Source organism: Nerophis ophidion, linkage group LG11 (assembly GCF_033978795.1).
Source record: "Nerophis ophidion isolate RoL-2023_Sa linkage group LG11, RoL_Noph_v1.0, whole genome shotgun sequence".
NCBI classification, from domain to species: domain Eukaryota; kingdom Metazoa; phylum Chordata; class Actinopteri; order Syngnathiformes; family Syngnathidae; genus Nerophis; species Nerophis ophidion.
In genome coordinates, this window is record NC_084621.1 from 57,098,218 (window position 1) to 57,120,550 (window position 22,333).

The 22,333-nt window shown below is 37.6% G+C and overlaps 1 protein-coding gene across 1 annotated transcript in view; it reads left to right on the plus strand.

Annotated features, from left to right (window-relative positions):
• The window catches only part of znf407 (zinc finger protein 407), a 302,639-nt gene that overhangs the window by 23,616 nt on the left and 256,690 nt on the right, over window positions 1-22,333 (plus strand). Inside the window, exon 4 of the mRNA XM_061916333.1 lies at window positions 4,003-4,117. Within this exon, the coding sequence (XP_061772317.1) occupies window positions 4,003-4,117 (115 nt within the window). The remainder of the gene's footprint in view (window positions 1-4,002; window positions 4,118-22,333) is intronic.

A 22,333-nucleotide genomic window follows, 5' to 3' on the forward strand; every position in this document is an offset into this window, starting at 1 on the left:
CCTCAATCTACTGTTGACGATCAAACGCAAGGCTTAAGGTGCCACATTGTGTATGTACATGAAGCTAAACATCACAATGTTCCCTCTCAGGAAATGTATTAGTCATTCTCTGTCTCATCAAGGATATGAGGGACCCCATCCCCCGTGTGGATAGCAGTATTAATTTAACATGACACAGCATTGTTGGTCAATTTCAGTTTCATGACAGGTGTTTAAGTGGACTAGTAAAGTATTAATTAATGTGATGAGATGTGAGAACTGCACGACGTTACATCTTTCTTCGTGCCACGTCTCATTCAAACCTTCCATACGACACAGTTTCAGCCCAATCCCTTCATAATTTTAGATTTAGTGTGTGAGCAGAATTAAGACGCAGATCAGTTGTGCTCTGTTTGTCTTCCGGTTGAATTTGTACAGTACCCCTGTATTCGTGAGAAATTTGGGCTTTGAATTTAGATGTAAAAGTGCATATTATACGAGTAATATTATTTTTGTGTAATCCAGTGTTTTTCAACCACTGTGCTTCGGCGTGTGCCGTGAAATAGTCTGGTGTGCTGTGGGAGATTATATTATTTCACCTATTTTGGTTAAAATGACTTTTTGCAAACCAGTAATTGTAGTCTCCAAATGATGTGTTTTTGTTGAGTGTCAGTGCTGTCTAGAGCTTGGCAGAGTAACTGTGTAATACTCTTCCATATCAGTAGGTGGTAGCCGGTAGCTTTAATTGCTATGTAGATGTCGGAAACAGCAGGAAGCAGCGTGCAGGTAAAACGGTGTCTAATGCTAAAACCAAAAATAAAAGTGAGTTCCTCTAAGAAAAGTCATTGAAACTTAGCAAAGGCTATGCAGACCAAAACTAAAAGTGCACTCACTACAAAGTAAACACACACAGAATGCTGGATGACAGCAAAGACTTACTGTGGAGCAAAGACGGCGTCCACAATGTACAATCCAAACATGACATGACAATCAACAATGTCCCCACAAAGAAGGATAAAAACAAATGACATATTGTTGATTGCTAAAACAAAGTAGATCGCTCAAAGGAAGACCAGAAACTGCTAAAGGAAAATACCAAAAAAAGAGAAAAAGCCACTAAAATAGGAGCGCAAGACATGAACTAAACACTAAGCACAGGAAAACACCCAAAAACTCAAAATAAGTCACCGCGTGATGTGACAGGTCGTGACAGTACACCTACTTTGAGACAAGAGCTATAGTAATGCATGGTTGGTTAGGATTTAAAGTCATATACAACAATTGCGACAACCACTTTTCACTGTCAACTGAGTTTTGTTTTTTAATGATTTTTGCCGGTGGTGTGCCTCCGGATTTTTTCAACGCAAAATATGTGCCTCATCTCAAAAATGTTTGGAACACTGCTGTAATCCAAAATACATTACACATCACTGTACATGAAAGTAACCATGTGTTGTAACGTTCACAGATAAAATGACTTGACTGGGTGACTGTTTTGAATATTGCATGCACAGTATGGGCGTTTGAAATGATGCGTTAGGCTTTGCAGACTATGTGTAAACCCTCCCACCCTCTGTGTTTATGGGCCTTGTTAGTACAGGCTTGCCTTTCAATCTTCGTTACCGGCTTAAGATTCAATGTGTCATACTTTCAGCTCACTGCCAGTGAACCGTGACTGAATGAATTAGTAATCTACACAAAGTGCTTAATCAATTCACGAGCAGCCCCTAGAATAAATATTGCAGAATATCTCGGGATATTCACCTGTAGAGAATATCGTTTTGCTCAGAGATGTGAATGTGGATATCATACAAGGCAGCCCCAGTCGTATTGTACTTCCAAGCATTGGCCTGCACTGCCTGCAATAAATACACTATATAGACAAACTAAATAGAGACGGACTGCTTAATCAGTGGGTTAGGTTCCTCTTCAATTTGAATTACCGTATATACATGTCAGGAACCCTGGGATAGGATGTATTCATAATCCATTCTGACTTCGAAAGAAACCCCTTTTCCACCAAATATTTGGAGACTTTTGTTTCTTGATGATAGTACTTTCAAAAACTAAAACATTCTTGCGACCCATTACTTGTTTTTTTTTTGCACAATTACAGCTGCAAAGTTCTTGGAAAACTTATGTAAATCCGGCCAAATAAAACAATCAGGATGGCAATGCTGCAAGCAAAGTGCTAATTTATTTTAAGTACTCACAATTTAGAAAACATAGTATGTTGTAGGCTTGGTTCTGGGATTGGTTACCATTTACAGAATTGAAAGCCTACTGTCATACAAAAAATAATGTATCGGATGGAGAGGTCATAGTTGTCAAGAAGGACATAATCTTATTTGATTGTGCATGTGTACTTGAAAGGGTTATCAATGTAGTGCATGGGTGCCCAAACTTTGTCTGCAGACGAGCTACTTTTCAATTGACCAAGTCGAGGGGAGGTGTTTAATGATAATACAAGCATGTTTAACACATAGATTCCTTTCTTTCATGAAGACAAGAATATAAATTGGAGTATTACCTGATTCTGATGACTTGCATTGATTGGAATCAGACATTACTGCTGATAACGTCCACATTTTCAAATGGATGAGAAAAAAAGTGTTCCTTTCTGCCCAAGACCACATGAGATTGGTTGGTTTTTGGCATCTTATTTGTGTAGCTTCCATACTCGTTTTTATAAACTTTACAAGAAATACAATGGCGGCAAACTCCGTGCACACCAGTTTTTTGAGACTCTTATTTTTTTAGCGCAGGCAGGATGTAGCAGTGCCTTCATTGTGAAGACAGGAACCGTGCAGTCGGTCTTTAGCGTTGTGACGGCAGGTACGATGCGAGAGTCTGTTGAAATAAAAAGTGTTTCTCGCCTTCCCCTCGATCAACCAGTGTTATCTCAGAAGATCTTTGGGTGCCGCGAATGTCAAACAAATGACGACAGTGACGTCTTAGTGAAGATTGATGATCAGTAATATTTAGGTCTATTTTTTTAATGCCTGGCTGGCGATCGACTGACAAGCCCTCTACAATCGACTGGTAGCTCGCGATCGACGTAATGGGCACTCCTGATGTAGTGTATGTGTGTAGATGAAAATTAATTGACCAAAATAATTTTAACCTAATGTTTTATTGAAGAACATAGAAAGTACATGTACACGGTCATAAACAATTAGCGCAAGCTTATTTAGATTTTATGCTTTTGATGCGTTTCGTAAAAAAAGTGATGGGGGAAGCCTAAACCCCTTCAAACATTTTGGGATGAGCAGAAAAAAAGAGCCTGGCTCTCTCGTCAAACATTGTCTGACCCCTCCCAATGTTTTCCTTATTGAATTTAATTCCCTAAAATGTTTTTCTAAAATCATGTGGAATCTCTTACTCGAAGAGTGGAAGCTCTCCTGTATGTTAACTGAGGAAGTCATTTTGTTCTTAAAGTGCTTTTAAATATTTGCAAATACATCAAGATGTGTAGCAGATGATTTAAAGTTCAACTGAGTCATGTAGATATGTATGCGCCAATACTAAATACTGTAGATACGATCCCTCATAGCCCTTCTCTTAAATGAAGGATGGTCATCAGATGCCACTCTCGCAATGTGCCTTCCCCCCTCTGGACTTATTAATGACAATAATTAGGAAGAAACCTCCCTTTGAAGCCTGCCTGAGTGATTAGCCCTTTAATGATGGAATGGTTGATAGTGGGCACACATTTAATTGATTTATGTTTTTGCACTGACCTTTTAGAATCCAATTTACACATCCACATGTAAAGGACGAGTAGGTAAGAGTTTGAGTGAATGACAATAATGGATGGAGAGTAAAAGAAGAGATATTTAATTTTTACATCATTTACATTGAGGACATCTGGTTTTATGATTCTGAAATCAATCTTTGGTTAATTTGAAGCAATGGCAGTCATACACTAGACAGTGGCGATGCTGTATTAGTCAAATACATGTGTGCCCCTTTTTAAATTTGTGTAGGTGTTAATGCCTCAAATGTCAATTTCCAACTTTACAGGATCCAAGCCCTTTCTTTGCAAGATCTGCAACTTTGCTACTGCTCAGCTGGGAGATGCCAGGAACCACGTGAAGAGGCACCTAGGCATGCGAGAGTACAAATGCGACATCTGCGGGTGAGTTTCATGTTTAGCAACTTTACTATTTTCCAAATTATGTGTCGTTTGGCATAATCAGGTCATTGGCGATCTGAGTGTAGAGTCTTAAGATTTAATGGCTAAAATAGGTATGTTTTGCATCCAATATGATTTCCCGCTGACGTAAAAGTGTAAAAAAAATATTGTGCAAGACAATTTTCCAAGTTTCAAATGTTTGTCAGACTGTCTGTATGCAAACTACAACTAATTCTCTATAGCATTCAATTAATTCTTACCAGTCTACTTGTCTACAAGAAAATGCCTGTGTATTGTATATTCAATGCAAAGAATCTACACCCTAACTTTGCTTGTGATTTAATCAGTATTATACGGACTCATGAGAGAACAAAAGCCTTTGCGATCCTTACGATATATTACCCAGAAACTACATTTAGGGAATAGTTCCTGTGGTCTAAACACAAAGTTCAGAGTTTCTGCAGTGCAAATGTCCCTTATATAAACCCACTTGTAGTTACAGTCTATTCAACTAGTTTTACATTCGCAATACAGCCCCACACTGCCTAGTCAAGTTCAAATGCTTCCATTGAGGTGTAATACAGTACATAGTTGAATAACTACTTAATTGTTGTGTTTGCAGTTTTTAACCATCAAACTTATGTGTCTCTAGACTTATGAAGATGAGGACATATGTAACGATACTACTTTTCTCTCTGTGTATTCCTGCATATTTTTCTGTGAACGGTTCCACTTAGTTCATTTGTAGGCCAAGTTTATTCCACGAAAGCAGAGCTGAGTGAATGTGTTCATTTGCTCCAACTGATGTTTGCAAACATATTACAGCCGGAGCAAACAAGCTTTGGTTTAAACATGGCTTTTCCTTTAATGAGAAGAAATGCTCATGTTTCACAAACCCTCCAGCGAACACCCTCTCCTCTCCCAAGTGCTGCAAATGTGACACTTTACATACACACATGTACATATGGAACAGTTCTCCAATATGTCTTTAAATGGCACTACTAAATACAGCTCCTGGATTCACAAATCATGCAGCCGGAGCAGCCATGTGCTGCCAGAGTTAGCCATTGGTGACAAATCGGCCCTATGTGTGCTTTCATTACTGACTGATCACCAGGCCATCCCTCGTCTTGAATAAAGAGCAGCAAACACAAAGAAACACCCTCATTAAAGCCAGAACCACACTTGCACACAGCCCCAACTTTTCCTGTTTGATGATTTATCTTTAATCCGAATTGAAAGCGCATCGCTAATGGATGACCACATTGCAGGTATAATGTATAACGTGATTACGCATTTTGGTATACCTAGAAATATAGGATTATTACGCATTTAAGATCTGTATTTTCCTCTATGATTACTAATGACTTCATTACAGTTCTGTTTCATTAAGTTGTTGCTTTGTTTCTCTTGTGAGACATCAGCACACAAGATTACCTCAGTCCTGATGCTGAGTGAGTGGTCATGTGGGCTCTTAGCTGTTCACTTGATTTTAGCTTTTGCCCCCTGGAAATGATGTCTTATCAGGAGCGAGGAAGATGTTGATACTTAAAGATCATATTGCTGTGGCATTTAATTAAGAAATGCTAATGCAGGGCCAGGACAGATTGGAACCCTTGACCATGCTGTCAATCACACCAGAGCGGGTTGGTCTCTCGCTCATCACCCCTAAAACTCACCCTGGCATTATGCTCACATCCTTCGTAGGCATGCTTATCGGTGATATCATCTATTTGCATATCAGTAAGTCTTTATTTTACAACAAAGAGTTCTGTTTTAATTTGCCTATAAAGAATTCCTAAGGTGCAACAACAGCAGAAAACACAAATTGGCTGTTAGTAAGCGTGATAAGATTTCTCATATTTAATTGGTTAAAAAAAGTCCACCAGCATGTGAGATGGTAGATTCTTGTGTATTCCTCCCAGCGTGTTTTGTCCACAGTGGGGCTGGGTCATTTAATGAGCCTCCTTTTACTCTACTCCATCATCTACCAGAAAGGTCCTGCGTTCAGCATTTTTTACCCTCCTGCTCTCTGGTCCGGACGGACATCCACTGCTGTTGTAGGTGTTAAATTATGCATAAACAATCTAAATGCTTTGAGGCATTGGTTTAATATCAGCCCTCGGCCCTGGCCTTACTAGTATTACCACCATCAAAGGCAGGGATTGTTCTCATGTGGAATGCTTTTTTATTATTATGAGTCATAAACTGCTTGTTTCCAAGTGTCACTTCAGGAATTTGAGCAAAACTTTAGAAACTGTTGCTTACTACTCGAGAGTTTACCTTGCATTAGTGTGTCTTCCTTGTAAAGCAGGCTTCTTCCCACTCTGGTGTTAGGTCTTTTGACTTAGTAAGGGTTAGAATATGTACATTTATAGTCATGATTTCATGTTGGGTATGTGATTTGACTGTTAACAGGATGGGGCTGGCTCATGTCAGGGTTTTTATGTCCCCCTGTCTTTTGAGATTGCCTGGTCTGTTCCCAGAATAGCCCATCAGTTCCGCCCTGCGTGGCTCATCCGCTGTAATGTTCCTTAATGCCCGGGCCTGTATGAGAAGTGTGAGGGCTGGCACTGACAGTAGAGGAGCATCTTAACTTGCTGCTTATCCAGAGAAACCGTCACTTAATTCAGACCCTCTATTGTCTATCCACACCCCTCTCCTTCTCCTTTGACGTGATTCTCTATAATCCTCCAACAGATTCTGGTTAAAACTCCCTGAGAACTATTTTTATGTTTCACCCCCCTTCTTTGCTTCCTCCCATTTAAACATTAATGGTTGTTGCAGATGAAGAGAAGGATCCCTATGAGGATGATTATAATGTCACTCCACTGATCTCCCGCCGCCCCGAAATAATTGTACATCATCACTTCATAACGTGTCAGAGGGACACGATGGTGGCGTGCAATTAAAACCGCAGAATATAATACACCAAATTACTGCCTGTCAGGCATATAGAACAACACACACAGTGTTTGAGTTACACGTAATCAGTGCGTACATTAGTGATTTTACTAAAATCCCTGCACCCCCACCCCTTCTTCCTCATATAGCATTAAACTCTCTGATCTTTGCAAGCATAGCAATTTTGTCGGTGGTGTGCCGCTTAGTTTTCAGTGTTCTTTCTTTTTATAAGCTAGTATTTTTTCAACCTTTTTTATGATATCATTATTATTACTTTCATTTTATATTGACCTTAATCTGGCTGTATACAGTAAATAAAATACTATCAATAATGTGAAATCAGACAAGTGGCTCTTAGCTATAGCTACTTATTATTTTAATACCTTAATATTTTAATAATTCAAATACCTGAATTTTTTTTAAACTATCTGTCTAGATTTAGGTCTGTGTATCACTTTAATTTGGGTTTAGATAATGTCAGTCATACCTGTTTCTCAAGCATTAGGATCGTGACATCATCCCTGCCCTAGAAAAGATGTAAATGTTTTTTTTCACTGAATGCGTGTCTGGGATCATGGTCCTTTTCAGTTTCTGTTGTCCTCTTCACCAAAATAAACACATTATGCTCTGATGCATTTAAGTGGATTTAGTACACCATTATTGGAAATGAAATGAGTAACACTAAAGGTCATTTGGAAAATAATGCAGCACGGCTGGTCTGGAAAGGTTAAGTATGTGACTGAGCAGTTCTGATGATAACAAGGGCAGTGTATGGCTCGGAGAGCTTGGTGTTCTGGGTTGACTCGGTACTCTGTGATCGCTCTTTATGACTGAGACAGCTTTACAGCCCGTTACCCCCATAACACGATAAAGTGCAGCATAATGGATTAGATGTGTTTAGTAGCCTTAGGCTGATGTTTGTAAAAATAATGTTTTTTACAATAGAAACACATCGATACACACATAGCATCTTGGAAAAACACGGCAAGAAAAAAACCCAAGAAAAATTGCTAGAATCGCTAAGTAAATGTAACTTGAAATGTGCTTTAATTCTTGATTTTTGAACTTGATCAAAACACTTTACTTGAATGTGGTATGTCCTAGTACAGGGACAATACATACAAAAGTGTGACTGGACTTTGGCCTTAGAGTGTTAACTACAAAAATGCAATTCATTTTGTGAAAGTTATACAAATAGTCTATTTGTTTAAACATTATACACACAGGGCCATAAGGAAGCTTAACTCAGCATAGTCAGTCTTTTGAAAGGAAGTTTTGCAAGTTGGCATTTACTCATAGACATAGACAAAGAGAGAAATATTCTGCATCATGCCAGTCCTATTTTAATAACTATCTCAGTTAGTGCTCCCAGAACGTTAACCTTGGAACTTTATAATCACCCACATTTCTATTTAATAGTAATAATAATAATAATAACATAAACATGGATGGAAAATAAACTTTGAAATTGGCAAATGCCTTGGAAGTAGCTTCTCTTTTTTAAAGTTTTTAGAGTCTTCGGTGGGCACTTAAGATCTTAACATATTTTAATATGCTAATTTTTGATTTTGAAATAAGCTTAACCTATTAATTAAATGTTCTATCTGAAAAAAAATATATACTGTACCTCCCCTCACCTCCACAAAAAAATTGTTGTGCTTGTTGCAATGACAATAAAGACCTACCTACCTACCTACTTACCTCACACACTTATACAATAATACACTTTGAACACATCAAGCGGTGTAATTGTTTTAGGAGTAATAGTGAAAAATCCATTCCACTAAGCAAATGGTTTTATAAGTATATAGGAGAAAGAAAATAAAAATAAAATTTAATGAGTGATTAACAACAGCAATTAAACGATGATGAGAAAGGTCGATGAAAAAAAGGTACCGGTATGTAATTAAAATATCAGTCCTTTCATTGTCAGAAGTGTGAGAGTCATCCATCGTGCACTTATTAAAAAGCTGGGTGAAGGCAAAGAAACAGTGCTTCATTGCAGCAGCCCAAAGTGTCTGGTAATCTGCCCATGGATAGCACTGGAAAGGCTGTAACTCATGTTTAAGTGTCGGGGCCGTGCCATTGGAGGTTCACAGTCATGTATTTCTTTGTTGACACCCATAGAGGCGGGGAATATTTGGCAGGCAGGAGTAATTTAACTTAATTGATAGGATGCATCTTTGATGGAGGAATAAAATATCCCTGCTCAGCAAAGTGAAGAAAAGGAAAGTTAAAGGTGGAGGGAGAATAACTTGTGCATTCAGTTGCCAGCTGCTTGAGAAAAGGAGGGAGAGATGTACAGTGGACTATTGCAAATAAAGATGGCACTAGGAGCAACAAAGAAACGACAGAGAGGTAACGGAACTGGATGGTTGACACAAAGTACCGCTGATGGGTTAAGAGAAATAGGCTCCTCCAACCCATCAGACTGACTACTAACTTTATTGATATCCGGGCGGATGGTTTCTCTCTGCAAACCAAAACATAGCCTGGTTTGCAAACTTGGACTTATACATCTATAAAAAAATTTAGGAGGCTTTTAAAGTTGTTGAAAATCCATCCATCCATCCATTTTCTACCGCGTGTGTAAATATATATACATACACAGTATATACACTGTATATATGTATATACATATATATATATATATATATATACATATATATATATATATATATATATATATATATATATATATATATACGTATGTATATATGTATATATATATATATATATGTATATATGTATATATTTAAAAACAAAACCTAGTGCCAGATTTTAAGAACTAATAAAAAATATACTTTTTCACCCATAACACAAACCTGACATCAAGATTTGTCTCAAGAATAAATGTAATGTCTGGTTTTAGCTTCTTTCTTTTACAGAATTCAAAAATATATTAAAATATATAAAAAAAATTTAGGAGGCTTTTAAAGTTGTTGAAAATATTGTTTTTTTTTTGTTTTTTTTATAAAATGACTCAGATACAAGACATACTGGTTCTCTGTGAAAAATGAATGCCCTGATGAAAAGCTGCCACATAGTTATTCATTTTCTTTGGCCCATTCTATTTGACTTTTTGTTATTATTTAGTTATTATTATTGTGTTTCCCCTTTGAACCTTTCTTCTTTCTCTGTCTGTGTAACTGCAATTTTTATCAGGCATCCAGTAAAGGGGTAAAATGCAATCAGCCATTGCCATAATTAAGCTGAAAAGCTCTGCTGATTATAAATGACAAATACTAGACTTAACTACAAATACACTGTCAAATATTAGGACAAACACTCAATTAAGTAATCATTCCGGGTTTTCAATTTGATTCTTCTTCTTGCGAAAACATTTTAAACGGTTTACAAAGTCCTCACAGAAGAACGTTAGCTGTTAAAGCTACAAAGAATGTGGAGAGTTCATATTATCTATAGTTGTAATTACGCCTGAAGATATGACTGAAAACTGTATCACAATATGAGTTTTTTATATTGATCGATATAGATAATTATTGATGTTTTTATGACTCATGGGAAATATGGACCTAGGGAAAAATACATTAAATGTTTGCATTTTCTATTTTAAATGTACTGTAACTTTTCTTTGATTACAATCCCCTCAAATTATTAATAAAAAGAAAAGTGAACACAACACTGGAAACACTAAGGCAATCAATGTAAACAAAATTCTAAAATACAAATAAACACTTAGCAATTAAATTAAGGTGAAAAAAATAAGGAATATGTAACAAATGCATAATAAAGTGTAAGAAAATAGTGCAAAGTGTGAAAATCTAAACAGAGAAACATTAGATGAACATTTGTTTCAGGATTACATGGTCTGTGTAACATTTAATTTAGTCTGGTATTCTTATTTAAGTATGGGAATGCATTTATGTTATGCAATAATTATTATTTAAATATTACTGGACCAAATTAGTATTTTAAAGTAGCTCTTTTTTAAATATTTTTTATGTATTTTATTTATATAAGTCCTGCACTTTAGTTCCTACCTGTTGTTTCCATACACCCGAAAAGGAAGTGGACGAGTGTTAAAAAGAAAAGATAAGCGCGCCACGGCACTACGGTCCATTTGAAAAAAGTCTAAAAAACTGCCATACAGCCGTGGTGACTTGTCCTGTTTTATCAACAATTGATTTGCTCTCTGCAGCACTCATTTTTACTTTCTCTTCTCGCTCCATGCAGAGAATCAACAGCAAGACAACAAGTTGGTACAACAGAGCATGATAGTTGATACTGTTCCTCTTATTGTACACTGATCACTAAGTTGCTAAATTTTGTCAATTTAACCAACCATCCTTCATTTTTCCGGTTTCTTCTGATATATATATATATACATATATATATATATCCATCTTCTACCGCCTATTCCCTTTCGGGGTCGCGGGGGGCGCTGGCGCCTATCTCAGCTATATATATATATATATATATATATATATATATATATATATATATATATATATACATGTATATGTATCTCAAACATTTTTATCAAAAGTATTTTTTCATTGATATCGAGTACGTGTCTATGGCGATATATATTGATATCGTTTTATCGACCCAGTCCTAGTTGTAATATCTTTGATGCAATACAAACGTGATATTACAGATGTAATTCAACCCTTAAGGTGTACCAGCAAGTGTGTGCTGTCTGTTTTGATGATAAGTTTTTTGCATTATGCATACTCTTTATTGATAGACTAACAACACTTTAGTAAGCCACCAGATGTGTCCAGAGTTTTGAAATGGTCAATTGTTTCTTCAGACAACAAGACATATGATTGACACTACTACTCTCACTTAGCAGCACAAGATTTCCCTTTTGTTAACTTTGGCGTTCTATTCTGCAGACTATCATGTGGCACCATTCTTCAGACCTAATATCAGAAGATCGGCATGATTCTCCGATGTATGAAACGATATTGACCATATGTGAAACAGATAATAAGCTGTGATGAATGGGTGGCATTAGGGATGAAATTACATCAACCTTAACCGGCTATTGTATTAACACACCTAGACAATCCCACTCTCCCCGACTGCCTGTTTAATTGATTAATTGCTGACATGGATGGATGAGGGGTTGTGGGTCTTATATGGCGGCTGATTGCTAGTCAACCATAAACAGGACCAGCCGCAATGGGCCCTCAACAGCAATATTCATAGTCTGCAACCTTATGGTGATTTCTTCTCCAGCTCTGACATCAGAAAAAATACTTGGCCATAAAAGTGCTCATATCACTGGGCTGACATAAAGCCCTCCCTCACACCCCCTCTTTATCTCTCTGTGTGCCTGAGCTGCATCTTCTTTTAGTTCCCAGTTGCTCAGCACACCCGTTGAACTTTGAAATCACCCATCCTTCTCTGTATATACTGCAGCCCCTCAGGTAGCCCCTACGCCGCCCAGCTTTAAATATGAGCAAATAATGGGGAGCTGAGTGATGCTGCCTGTGTCCTTGGCCGGGATCCTCTGAGTGCTATAGCAACATCTCACTGTCTTGGGTCTCGTGGGAGGTATAAAATACCCCAGAAGAAAACTCAAGGCTTGTTGGTGGCATCCATGGATGGATGTAGCGATACAGAAAGACAGTGTGGTCTGCTTGTGTCTTGGCATGTAGATAATGTTGATGTATACAAAACATTCATGTATGTTTAATGAAAGGAAACCATGTCCACTTAAAACGTGTGCGTATTAAAGATGCACCAAAGTTATTAAAGCGTATTGCTGCATATCACTTTTTTTTCCGCCTGCTATGGTACCCTCGTAGTTGAGCTAATAAATCAGGTTTGTCTCCAAATTAGGTATAAACCCTTAACACGGTCACTTCTGAGGTGGTAAAAAAAAATTAAGAATGATATAAGGAGAAAGTTCCGGTCTGAGTATGCTTGCCCTCCTGCTTCCTATCCGGCCTGCAGGAAAAATATGTAGACCGATGACCAGAAATGCAGGCCTTGTTGTCAACCATGATATCTGTGCGAACCCTTCACATTGTACCATATTAAACCATTGCACCACTGACTCCCTAAATAAGGAACTATAGGTCTGCACCCCTGCGTCCAACCGTAAAAACACTGACACATCAATTATCCTCTGAGGAAGAGAGAAAAAAAAAAACATTGCCTCTGATGAGGAAGAGCTGGCTGTGTGAAGAGAAGGCATTTATTCATTTATTCTGTTAGTTCAGCAAAACAAACAGAGGTCAGGGTTATGGTGCAACACTGATAGCTGTGTCTATTACAGTTAAATTTCAAATTAAGCGGTTCACTTTCATCCCTTTTATGGTCATTTCAAAGGCTGCCCTGCCTCTCAAGCCCCCCCAGCAAAATGTGATTACTGAAACGTTTACAGGCTGCACAAGCTTCAAGAAAAACACACAAAAAACAACATTCTCTCATGGAATTCAATATTGAGACACAGATCCATGCAGATGACTTGTGGTATCTTTACTCGGCATTAGATGGCGCCATTCAACTTGCTAGAAAACTACCAGGATTGCACTTGCACTTTGTGACTGACTACTGTTGGCAATGAAGTGGATGCTCTGCATTAATTATGTGTCTTTCGCTAGCTTGCTTATATTTTTACATGCATTCCAAAAAAACTGACATGTGCATTTAACATATAACGGTAATGAACAGAACCAGCATACACTACATTGACAAATTGGGCAGTGTGCAGTTCTCCCACGCTTCTGGATAGACTTTGGAGTGTAGCGTGCCATGGTCAGTAACATCTAATCACGCAAGTTATTTTTGTAACTTTTTCTAAAAAATAAAAATCTAAGATAGGATATTTATGAGTGTATCATTGTAAATGTTACTTGTGGTCAAAATTGTCATGGGACAGATTACACTTTTTTGCCAGTGTTTTACTTTTTATATAGTCCGAAGAATAAAAAGCCACAAATCATAAAATAGAGGCCCTGGAAGGCAGGGGCCTCTTGTAATGGACATTACAATTTAAATGCTGTAACCCCTTCATATTAATAAGTTATTACAGTAATATTATAGTAGATCTTAACACACCTGTCCACAGACAGCCACAGTGGAGTGGAGTTGTAAAAGGGCAGAGTTGGAAGCTGGCAGTGCTAATGTTGCGTTTGTCGGGGCGTCCCTGCTGGTGCTGCTTTAACTAGGGCAAGCCTCTCTATAACGGTGCACCTTAGGGGCTGATCTGCCGGTCTCAGGAGAGGCTCCCCGCTCTGCTGTCTCACCGGGCCTGTCACGAAGGAGCTGATGCTGGCTTGGCTGGCTAGCAGGGTGTGGGGCGGCTACAATGATGATGCTGATGGTAGTGGTGTGGGCTGACATGCCGAGAGGGCAATTACGGCAAGGACAAAGACTCTACAATGATAAGTCTCCACAGCAACCTAATGAAGAGAGCAGGTTAGCCAGTTAAAAGGACCAGAGATGAGCATGGCCTCAGTGTTTGTGTATTTTTTTGTTTTGCTTTGTTTAACCCACCTTGAGGAGCCATACTTTTTTCTGAGGTCGTACAGCTACAGCGCTTGATATGAAACCCCCTTCGGTGCCGCCTTCCCATCCTGGTGTTTCTTAGCACTCCATAGAAAACAATGCAAACAACTCCAAACCATCAAATCTTAAGGGAGTCATTCTACTGCCACTGTGAGGGGAAAAAAAGAACCATTTGGAATCTTTAACCTATCCCAGTGGATAATTGCTCCACATGCGGAGATTTAGACTTTGTTTGTATCCCACCACTTAATGTTTTTTTCCATTTCTTTTAATAATATAATACTTTAAAATTCAGCAACCAATACCCTGCATTTTATATGTCAAGTAATCAAATAAACAGATGAGACTGTACGCAAGGTGGTAAAAGACATACTGTGTACTAAATGGATAAGGAAATAAATAATAAAAACAACACTCATTGAAAATTATTTTAATGTAAGAATTCACAAAGTGTTCTCTGTGGGAACCTTTGCCTAACCATCACGGGTGTGATGATTATAATAGTCCGTCAGTGTTAGCAGGCCATTGGTTTCAAATGCACAAACCCTCCTGATGTATCTGCTTATTATTTTGACCGCTTTTTCTTTCGGGGGAGGTAGAGAGCCCTGGATACTACCATGTTGGCACACCCATCTGGGATCTGATAAGACAGCCTTAAGTCTGGAAGGGTACAGAGAATAGTTAACTTTACTTAACTACTCACAGTGGGGCGCAGTTGATTGTTTTTGTTTTTTTAAACCAGATTTTTGTCAATTTTATGTACTTGTATGAATCCAGTTTGATTATGCTGTCCAGGTTTCTATCATCAAATTCATGTTAACTTTAAATTTTTATCCTTTGTCGCATCAACATAAATACAAAAACAAAGCGTGGATTTAGTGTGCATTACCTTTGTTTACTGTGCTCGTGTATGTGTTGTATATCTGTGTCTATATCCATAACATTTGTTTATTGAGTGTAATCATAGTCATCACTTTTATTACCACTGTGTAGATATCTAATGTGAGCCTTAAAGCTTAATGCCAGAGTAGAAGGTGTTGTGTTAGACGTCTCCGGGGTTGGGGGTGAGATTGTAACATATGTTGTTGACTCTCAGCAGTGATAGTTAAACACAAGGTTAAATTTTCATCCATCAATGGCCTCTGTGTTATTGTTCTTGGCTTGCAATCTTTATTTAAAACTACGATGACCTTAAAGTCCAGTTGTTGAATTTTTATTATGTAATTTATAGAGAACAATTTATGGACACATTTTTTGGCTCTCATTTTCAGATACAGTTGTTTCCCACCCCTTGAACAATTTATTATATATTTTTTTTAATAATGTAGATTTTTAATGGACATTTCATCAAGTAATTATTATTTCTCCTCAAAATTGTGTGTGTGTGTGTGTGTGTGTGTGTGTGTGTGTGTGTGTGTGTATGATTGCGCTGTAACACAGGTATTGCTTCTCATGCATGTACCATACAGTCAGAGTAAAATGCAAATTATTATAATACAAATGGTTAAGTTTACTTAATTACTTTTTATAGTGATGCATTGTTAATTTCAATGTTCTTCTAAATTATATTGATGACGTCTCCGACATGCAAACTGATTAGCGCCATACTTTCTAATGTATCATGCTGTTGTGTAGCTCATTAGGTCAAAGGTCTAATGTGACGACTCTCTTATTAATTAATCCGTTTTATCTGTTCATATTGACTCTCACAGTATGCAGCCTACCAAGTGAACACAGTAATGAAACGTCCCCTTTGCAACCAAACATCACTAATCTAATCTATTAGTCAAGCATGTGAGCAATTATTCGAAAAAGTTTCCGTGCCGTGCTGAGGTGACAAAGTGAATACGGGCAAGGAGGACCGTGGACATATTTGACGGCTGTTCACTTGCGCTGATAGGCCAAACGGTAGTGGGAACCCGCCACTTTTAATCATGTGGAGGGCGACTGCTTTCATAAGAGCACCCGGCGATTCTGACAACTGTAATAAGGAGAGGTGACAGAGAAACTTTCTGTGTTAGCGGCAAAACAGAGGGGGAAGGTCTTCCTTTTATGCATGGGTTGTTTTTTTTTGTTTGGGTTTTTTTTTTGCACATAAGAGACAAATTTTACTATCTGAGACTGGATTTGAGGTGAAAGAATGTCACTATTAATAAAGGGTTTGGGGACAAGGTCACACAAGAGCCCGTACGGCAGAGTGCTGCAAGTCTGTTTGCGGCTTAAGAGTTGGGGAAACACACTTAGACTTCTCTCCATACATAAGGTAACCACTTCTAAATTTGCTCCTCAATGTCAGATGACACATAATAATTTATTGTCCTACAGTGTTTTGTTCTCAAACAATCTCAGCTATGAGGAAAAAAAGGCTATAAGAAACGATGCTTTAAGGATATAATTAAAGATATCGTTCAAAGAACAACTTCTTGCATATTTGAAATATTACAGTCGTTAAAAACACACACAAAATATGGAAATACGAGGGCTGGAAGCACATAAATCAGTGATCAGCAAGGCCTCGAAGCTCAATAAATATGGGGAGTTAAATACTTTAAAATGCAAATCACATTTTACGATTTGCATATGGGTGAATTTAAAGGAAGTGAGCTTCCTTAAGACCCTCAGAGGTAGTGTGGGGTGGAGCTAAGAGGGTAGAGGGAACAGCTAGAGCAGGCAGGATGTTTTCTTCTTTTTCCCCCCTCATGTTGTCATTGGTCAAGTTATTGGATCGTTTTATATGATAGCAGCTGAAGTGGGCTGACAGACGTGCCTATATCTCTTTTGTGGATCTAGAAAGTGCCTTAAGTGATCTGAATAATTAGAGTTAATTATTCTTCATCCATCTAAATCAGAATAGGACAGAGATATGGGGGTGGAATTTATATTTTTAGCCGAACATTCTGTCAGGTATTAATGTGGTAAACTAAAGTGACTGTGAATAATACCTATTGACCTTCCAGTAATTATGTTTTGCCTGGCAATTTGCTTGCTGTTGCTAATCGAGGCCCTTGATTCAGGGAGACTTATATTAAAAATACATATGTTTTATGGCTTGAGTTTTCTTTAATGTATTATTAATCCTTATTATTTTTTTAAATAAAAAATAGACGACAGCAGGGGAGGGGGTATTTTTTTCACTACTTCTACCCACAATTAGAAGTTGCAACTTTTTAGTTACCTCTTTAGTTTTGTTTTGCAAAATAGCACCTATGGTTTGTTGACCTTGTAAGTAGGCAATCAAAATGAATAATTTACTCGTATTTATTTATGAATATTTATTTGTTGACCAAAAACAAAGAAAAAAACGTTTTCCTTGTGAATCTATTATCTTTCTATCACAATCCTCCCTGGTTGTTTCCCCCTCTCAGACATTTGAAGATACTCTGGCGGCACCAATGGATCAATGGGACACAGCGTCTCTTTATGCATTAACACACAGGTTAGAGTGTTAGGTTAAAAACCTGCCAAGCGCCTCTCAAGGAAAGAAAAAAAAAGACAAGAAGCAAAAATCAATTATCCCCGTGGATTCAGAGGGCTGGCCGTCGTTGGGAAAGTATTCCTCTACTAGTATACATAAATATACACGTCTGTGTGAGGGAATAAAGGGGTGACCGGAACTGTCACTTCTGAATATTTGCACGTGTGAATACCCTTGCTGTGGCGCCTGTGGGTATTGACCATGCAGTACTGAGGATGAGTAATATTCTGTTTTTTTTAAAGTCTTTTTGACCAGCAAAGTTTTAGTGGTAACTCAGATTCCTGTAATAACCCAGTCTAGCATCAATGATGCTGAATTCAGATACTTAGACCTGCTAAGACATGTGTTTTCCCAATCACACAGTTAGGTCTGGGTCGATAGTCACTAAATCAAATAACCGAAAAATAAATGAAAATGAACTAAATAACATTGCCATCATCTAAAACTGGCCATGAAGGTTTGTTTGGACTGAGTCTCGTGAGTTGTATCTCACTATCAAGAAGCACTGCAAAGGAAGCAAAATTGTGAGGGGAAAAAATATGATTGCAATGCCAAATATCCCTGTGCGGAAATGTCAATCAGAAAAATAAGCACATCAACAAGGACAAGCATATTAGCATATCACAATTAGTGGAAAGTGGAAAAAAAGTAGAAAAAAAAAAAGTCAAGCCGGTTATTCCAGCTTTGCAAAAAAACTGCCGTTTAAGATGTTCAGTATTTAGTGAAGTTCAATTTTTGGTAACTTTTTTTAGTCCATTTTAGTTGACCTGTTTAAGATAATTAAAAGTTATTGATCTTCCAATTACAATGGTAAACATATGAATGACAAACTATTGTATTGTGTTTTAAAGATTTACATGCATTAGTTGGATTACATATTATTACACACACACACACACACACACACACACACACACACACACACACACATATACATATATATATATATATATATATCTATATATATACATATATATAGATATTTATATATATATATAGACAGTATATATATACATATATATATATATATATATATATATATATATATATATATATATACACACCGTATTTCCTTGAATTACCGCAGGGGTGCTAATTAATTTAAAACCTCTTCTCACTTCTGCGCTTACCAAAGGCATGCGGTAAAAGTAAGCATGCGCCAATTATTTTAAAACCTCTTTTCACTCTGGCACTTACCAAAGGTATGCAGTAAAAATTTGAGTGTGCTGTAAGCTTGGACCTTAAATCCTACTGAGTAGCTCTTAATCTTCTTCCCTTTATGCGATTTAAAATTGCCGGTACTGAAATCAGCCTCCTCCATTTTGAAAATGATGATAGGGCAAGTGTCACTCGTGACATCACAAGCTTGACCAGGCTGTAATACTAAGCATGCACTAATTATTTTGGGAAGCGAGTTTGACCCGGCAGTAATTCAAGGCTGACGCATACTATATGCCCTGCGGCAATTCAGGGAAATACGGTATATATATATATATTATTACATCACTGCTTAATTAGGTCTCAACAATTGCAAACAATATATTTTTTTTTATCGTCAATAATTTGTGAGACAATATAGGTTGTCGAGCAAAATTTGTTATCGACCTGGGCCTAACCACATTGTCTTCCTTTGTGTATCATTCAAGGTATAATAAAGCACTATATACTGTAAATACAGACAATTTACCATTTACCATGTTTAATGACAAAACTAAAGGAAACCTCTGAATTAAGATAATGTGACTTTGTGTGATCAGGCAGGCTCATTTGAGAGGACAAGCGAATTTAGCTTTTTACAAGCTCTCTCTTTAAGGGGCCATACATGTTTTGACGGAGTCCAACTCTCTTTATTTTATTTTCTGTCATCCCGATTAGTTCGCTGGGGAACGCTCGCTCAGCTCTCACAAACAGCACACAGCATTGCACCCCCCACTGTTATATGTGTCTGCGCGAGAGAGAGAGTGTGTAAAACATGCCTGTTCAAAATGGGATGGACCAAAGTGTGATGTCCCTGCTGCTCCTTGTGTGGAAGTCAACATGGATGCCTCAACACAAATCGCTGGTGACGCACAGTGCATGCCATGAAATCGAATTGCTGTATAGCTAATGGCATATGACTGGTGCTTGAACCAATAAAATATGTAATTGGGCCTTCATGCGATGACCATATACAATATATTTTGGAGGTTCTACTGCATAGATTGTAGATTGCTTGTACATACTTCATTTCTACATGTTCTACTATGTTTTCTTGTATTCTTATTACTTTTCATACATGTCCTGTATTATATATATATATATATATATATATATATATATATATACACACACACACACACAGTGGGGCAAAAAAGTATTTAGTCAGCCACCGATTGTGCAAGTTCTCCCACTTAAAATGATGACAGAGGTCTGTAATTTTCATCATAGGTACACTTTACTGTGAGAGACAGAATGTGAAAAAAAAATCCAGGAAATCACATTGTAGGAATTTTAAAGAATTTATTTGTAAATTTTGCTGGAAAATAAGTATTTGGTCAATCATTCAAAGCTCTCACTGATGGAAAGAGGTTTTGGCTCAAAATCTCACGACACATGGCCCCATTCATTCTTTCCTTAACACGGATCAATCGTCCTGTCCCCTTAGCAGAAAAACAGCCCCAAAGCATGATGTTTCCACTCCCATGCTTGACAGTACATGTGGTGTTCTTGGGATGCAACTCAGTATTCTTCTTCCTCCAAACACGACGAATTGAGTCTATACCAAAAAGTTCTATTTTGGTTTCATCTAACCACATGACATTCTCCCAATCCCCAGCTGTATCATCCATGTATCCATTTTGATTTTATTTATATACATATATATATATATATATATATATATATATATATATATATATATATATATATATATATATATATATTTAAATATTCTGACTCTATAGGCAAATTATAAAATGGAAAAAAATTAAATAAGTTTCCTTTAAAATGAAAACTACACACTTGATCTGTTGGCTTCGCACGAGCCCTTACATTCGGTTGTTGTCATGCCAGAGTTTGTGTCGCCCACAAGAGGACATTGGAGCATCGGTCCATCTTGCCGGAAGGTTGTCGTTTATCATGTATGCATGAATTATGATACAAACAAACAAGTAAACAATAATGTTATTTCTTGTAGGGAACGATGCCTACAGGAATTATGATACAAACAAACAAGTAAACTATAATTAATGTTATTTCTTGTAATAAATGATATATACATGAATGATGATGATTCAAACAAACAACGTTTGCAAACACCAATGACATTGGATAGTCTACAGAAACACTGCTTCATTTGCCATTGCTCATTTAGTTAATGATAGCTGCTGGGTCACTGTTAGGCTTAGGTTTAAGGAGATTTTTGGTATTTTTCCTAAAGACAGCATTTGTTGACCTTAAACAACAAGGCTATGGATTGATTAACACTGGTTTTCGCCTTTTAAAGGGTACTGGAAAAACCTGGAAAATTGATCTTGAAAGTTCTTAAAAAGTGCTTGAAATTAACCATGGAAAACGTGTAGGAACCCTGATATATATGTGGGTATTTAATCCGTTATACAAGTTAAATTGTACCACAAATCATATACACAGCAGCCACTGTTCAGCATACATCAAGTCTTTTGCAATATGCTAATTAAGGCCCATTGTCCTAAAAAAGAAAAATCACCATTAAGTGTAATTCACAGTGCAAAGAAGACAAACACCAGAAAAAGCATGCACCCTAAATAGGCTAAAACTTCCAAACTTGAAAAAAAAGACTTCATTCTCTTTTAGCAAACCTCCAAACACACATTCAAACACGCACACACAGCCCTCCAGCGCCAAATGGGCATATCTGACTCCCCCATCCCCTTTCTTCTGCGTGTGAAACTACAAAAGGCCATCCGTCCGCAAAAGCCGATCTGCAGCGGGTGCTGCCGGGTACTGCTGCTGGTGGTAATTAGGCGTCATAACACTTAGACCGGGTGTCTCACACGACGCGGAATTCCTCCTGACGTGACGGAGCGATAGAAGAGTTATTTGGCGCTCCAATTTCTTCTGCTCTGTTGGTCATCTGTCCTCTTTAGGACCATCAGCCTAATCAGCCTATCATGTAAACACACATGCACATGTACACACACACACACACACAAAACCTCCTCTACATGTTGTCTGAATGCTACCGGCACAATGGAAATGCAAATAGTGTTAAAAAAAATAGATCTCAATGCCTTTGAGGCACAACAAAAGGGATGTTGCGGTTGTTAAATCGGTTTTATATTGGGTGGGTGTTAATCAATAGTCAGTCTGCTGCATCGCTAACTGTACAGAAA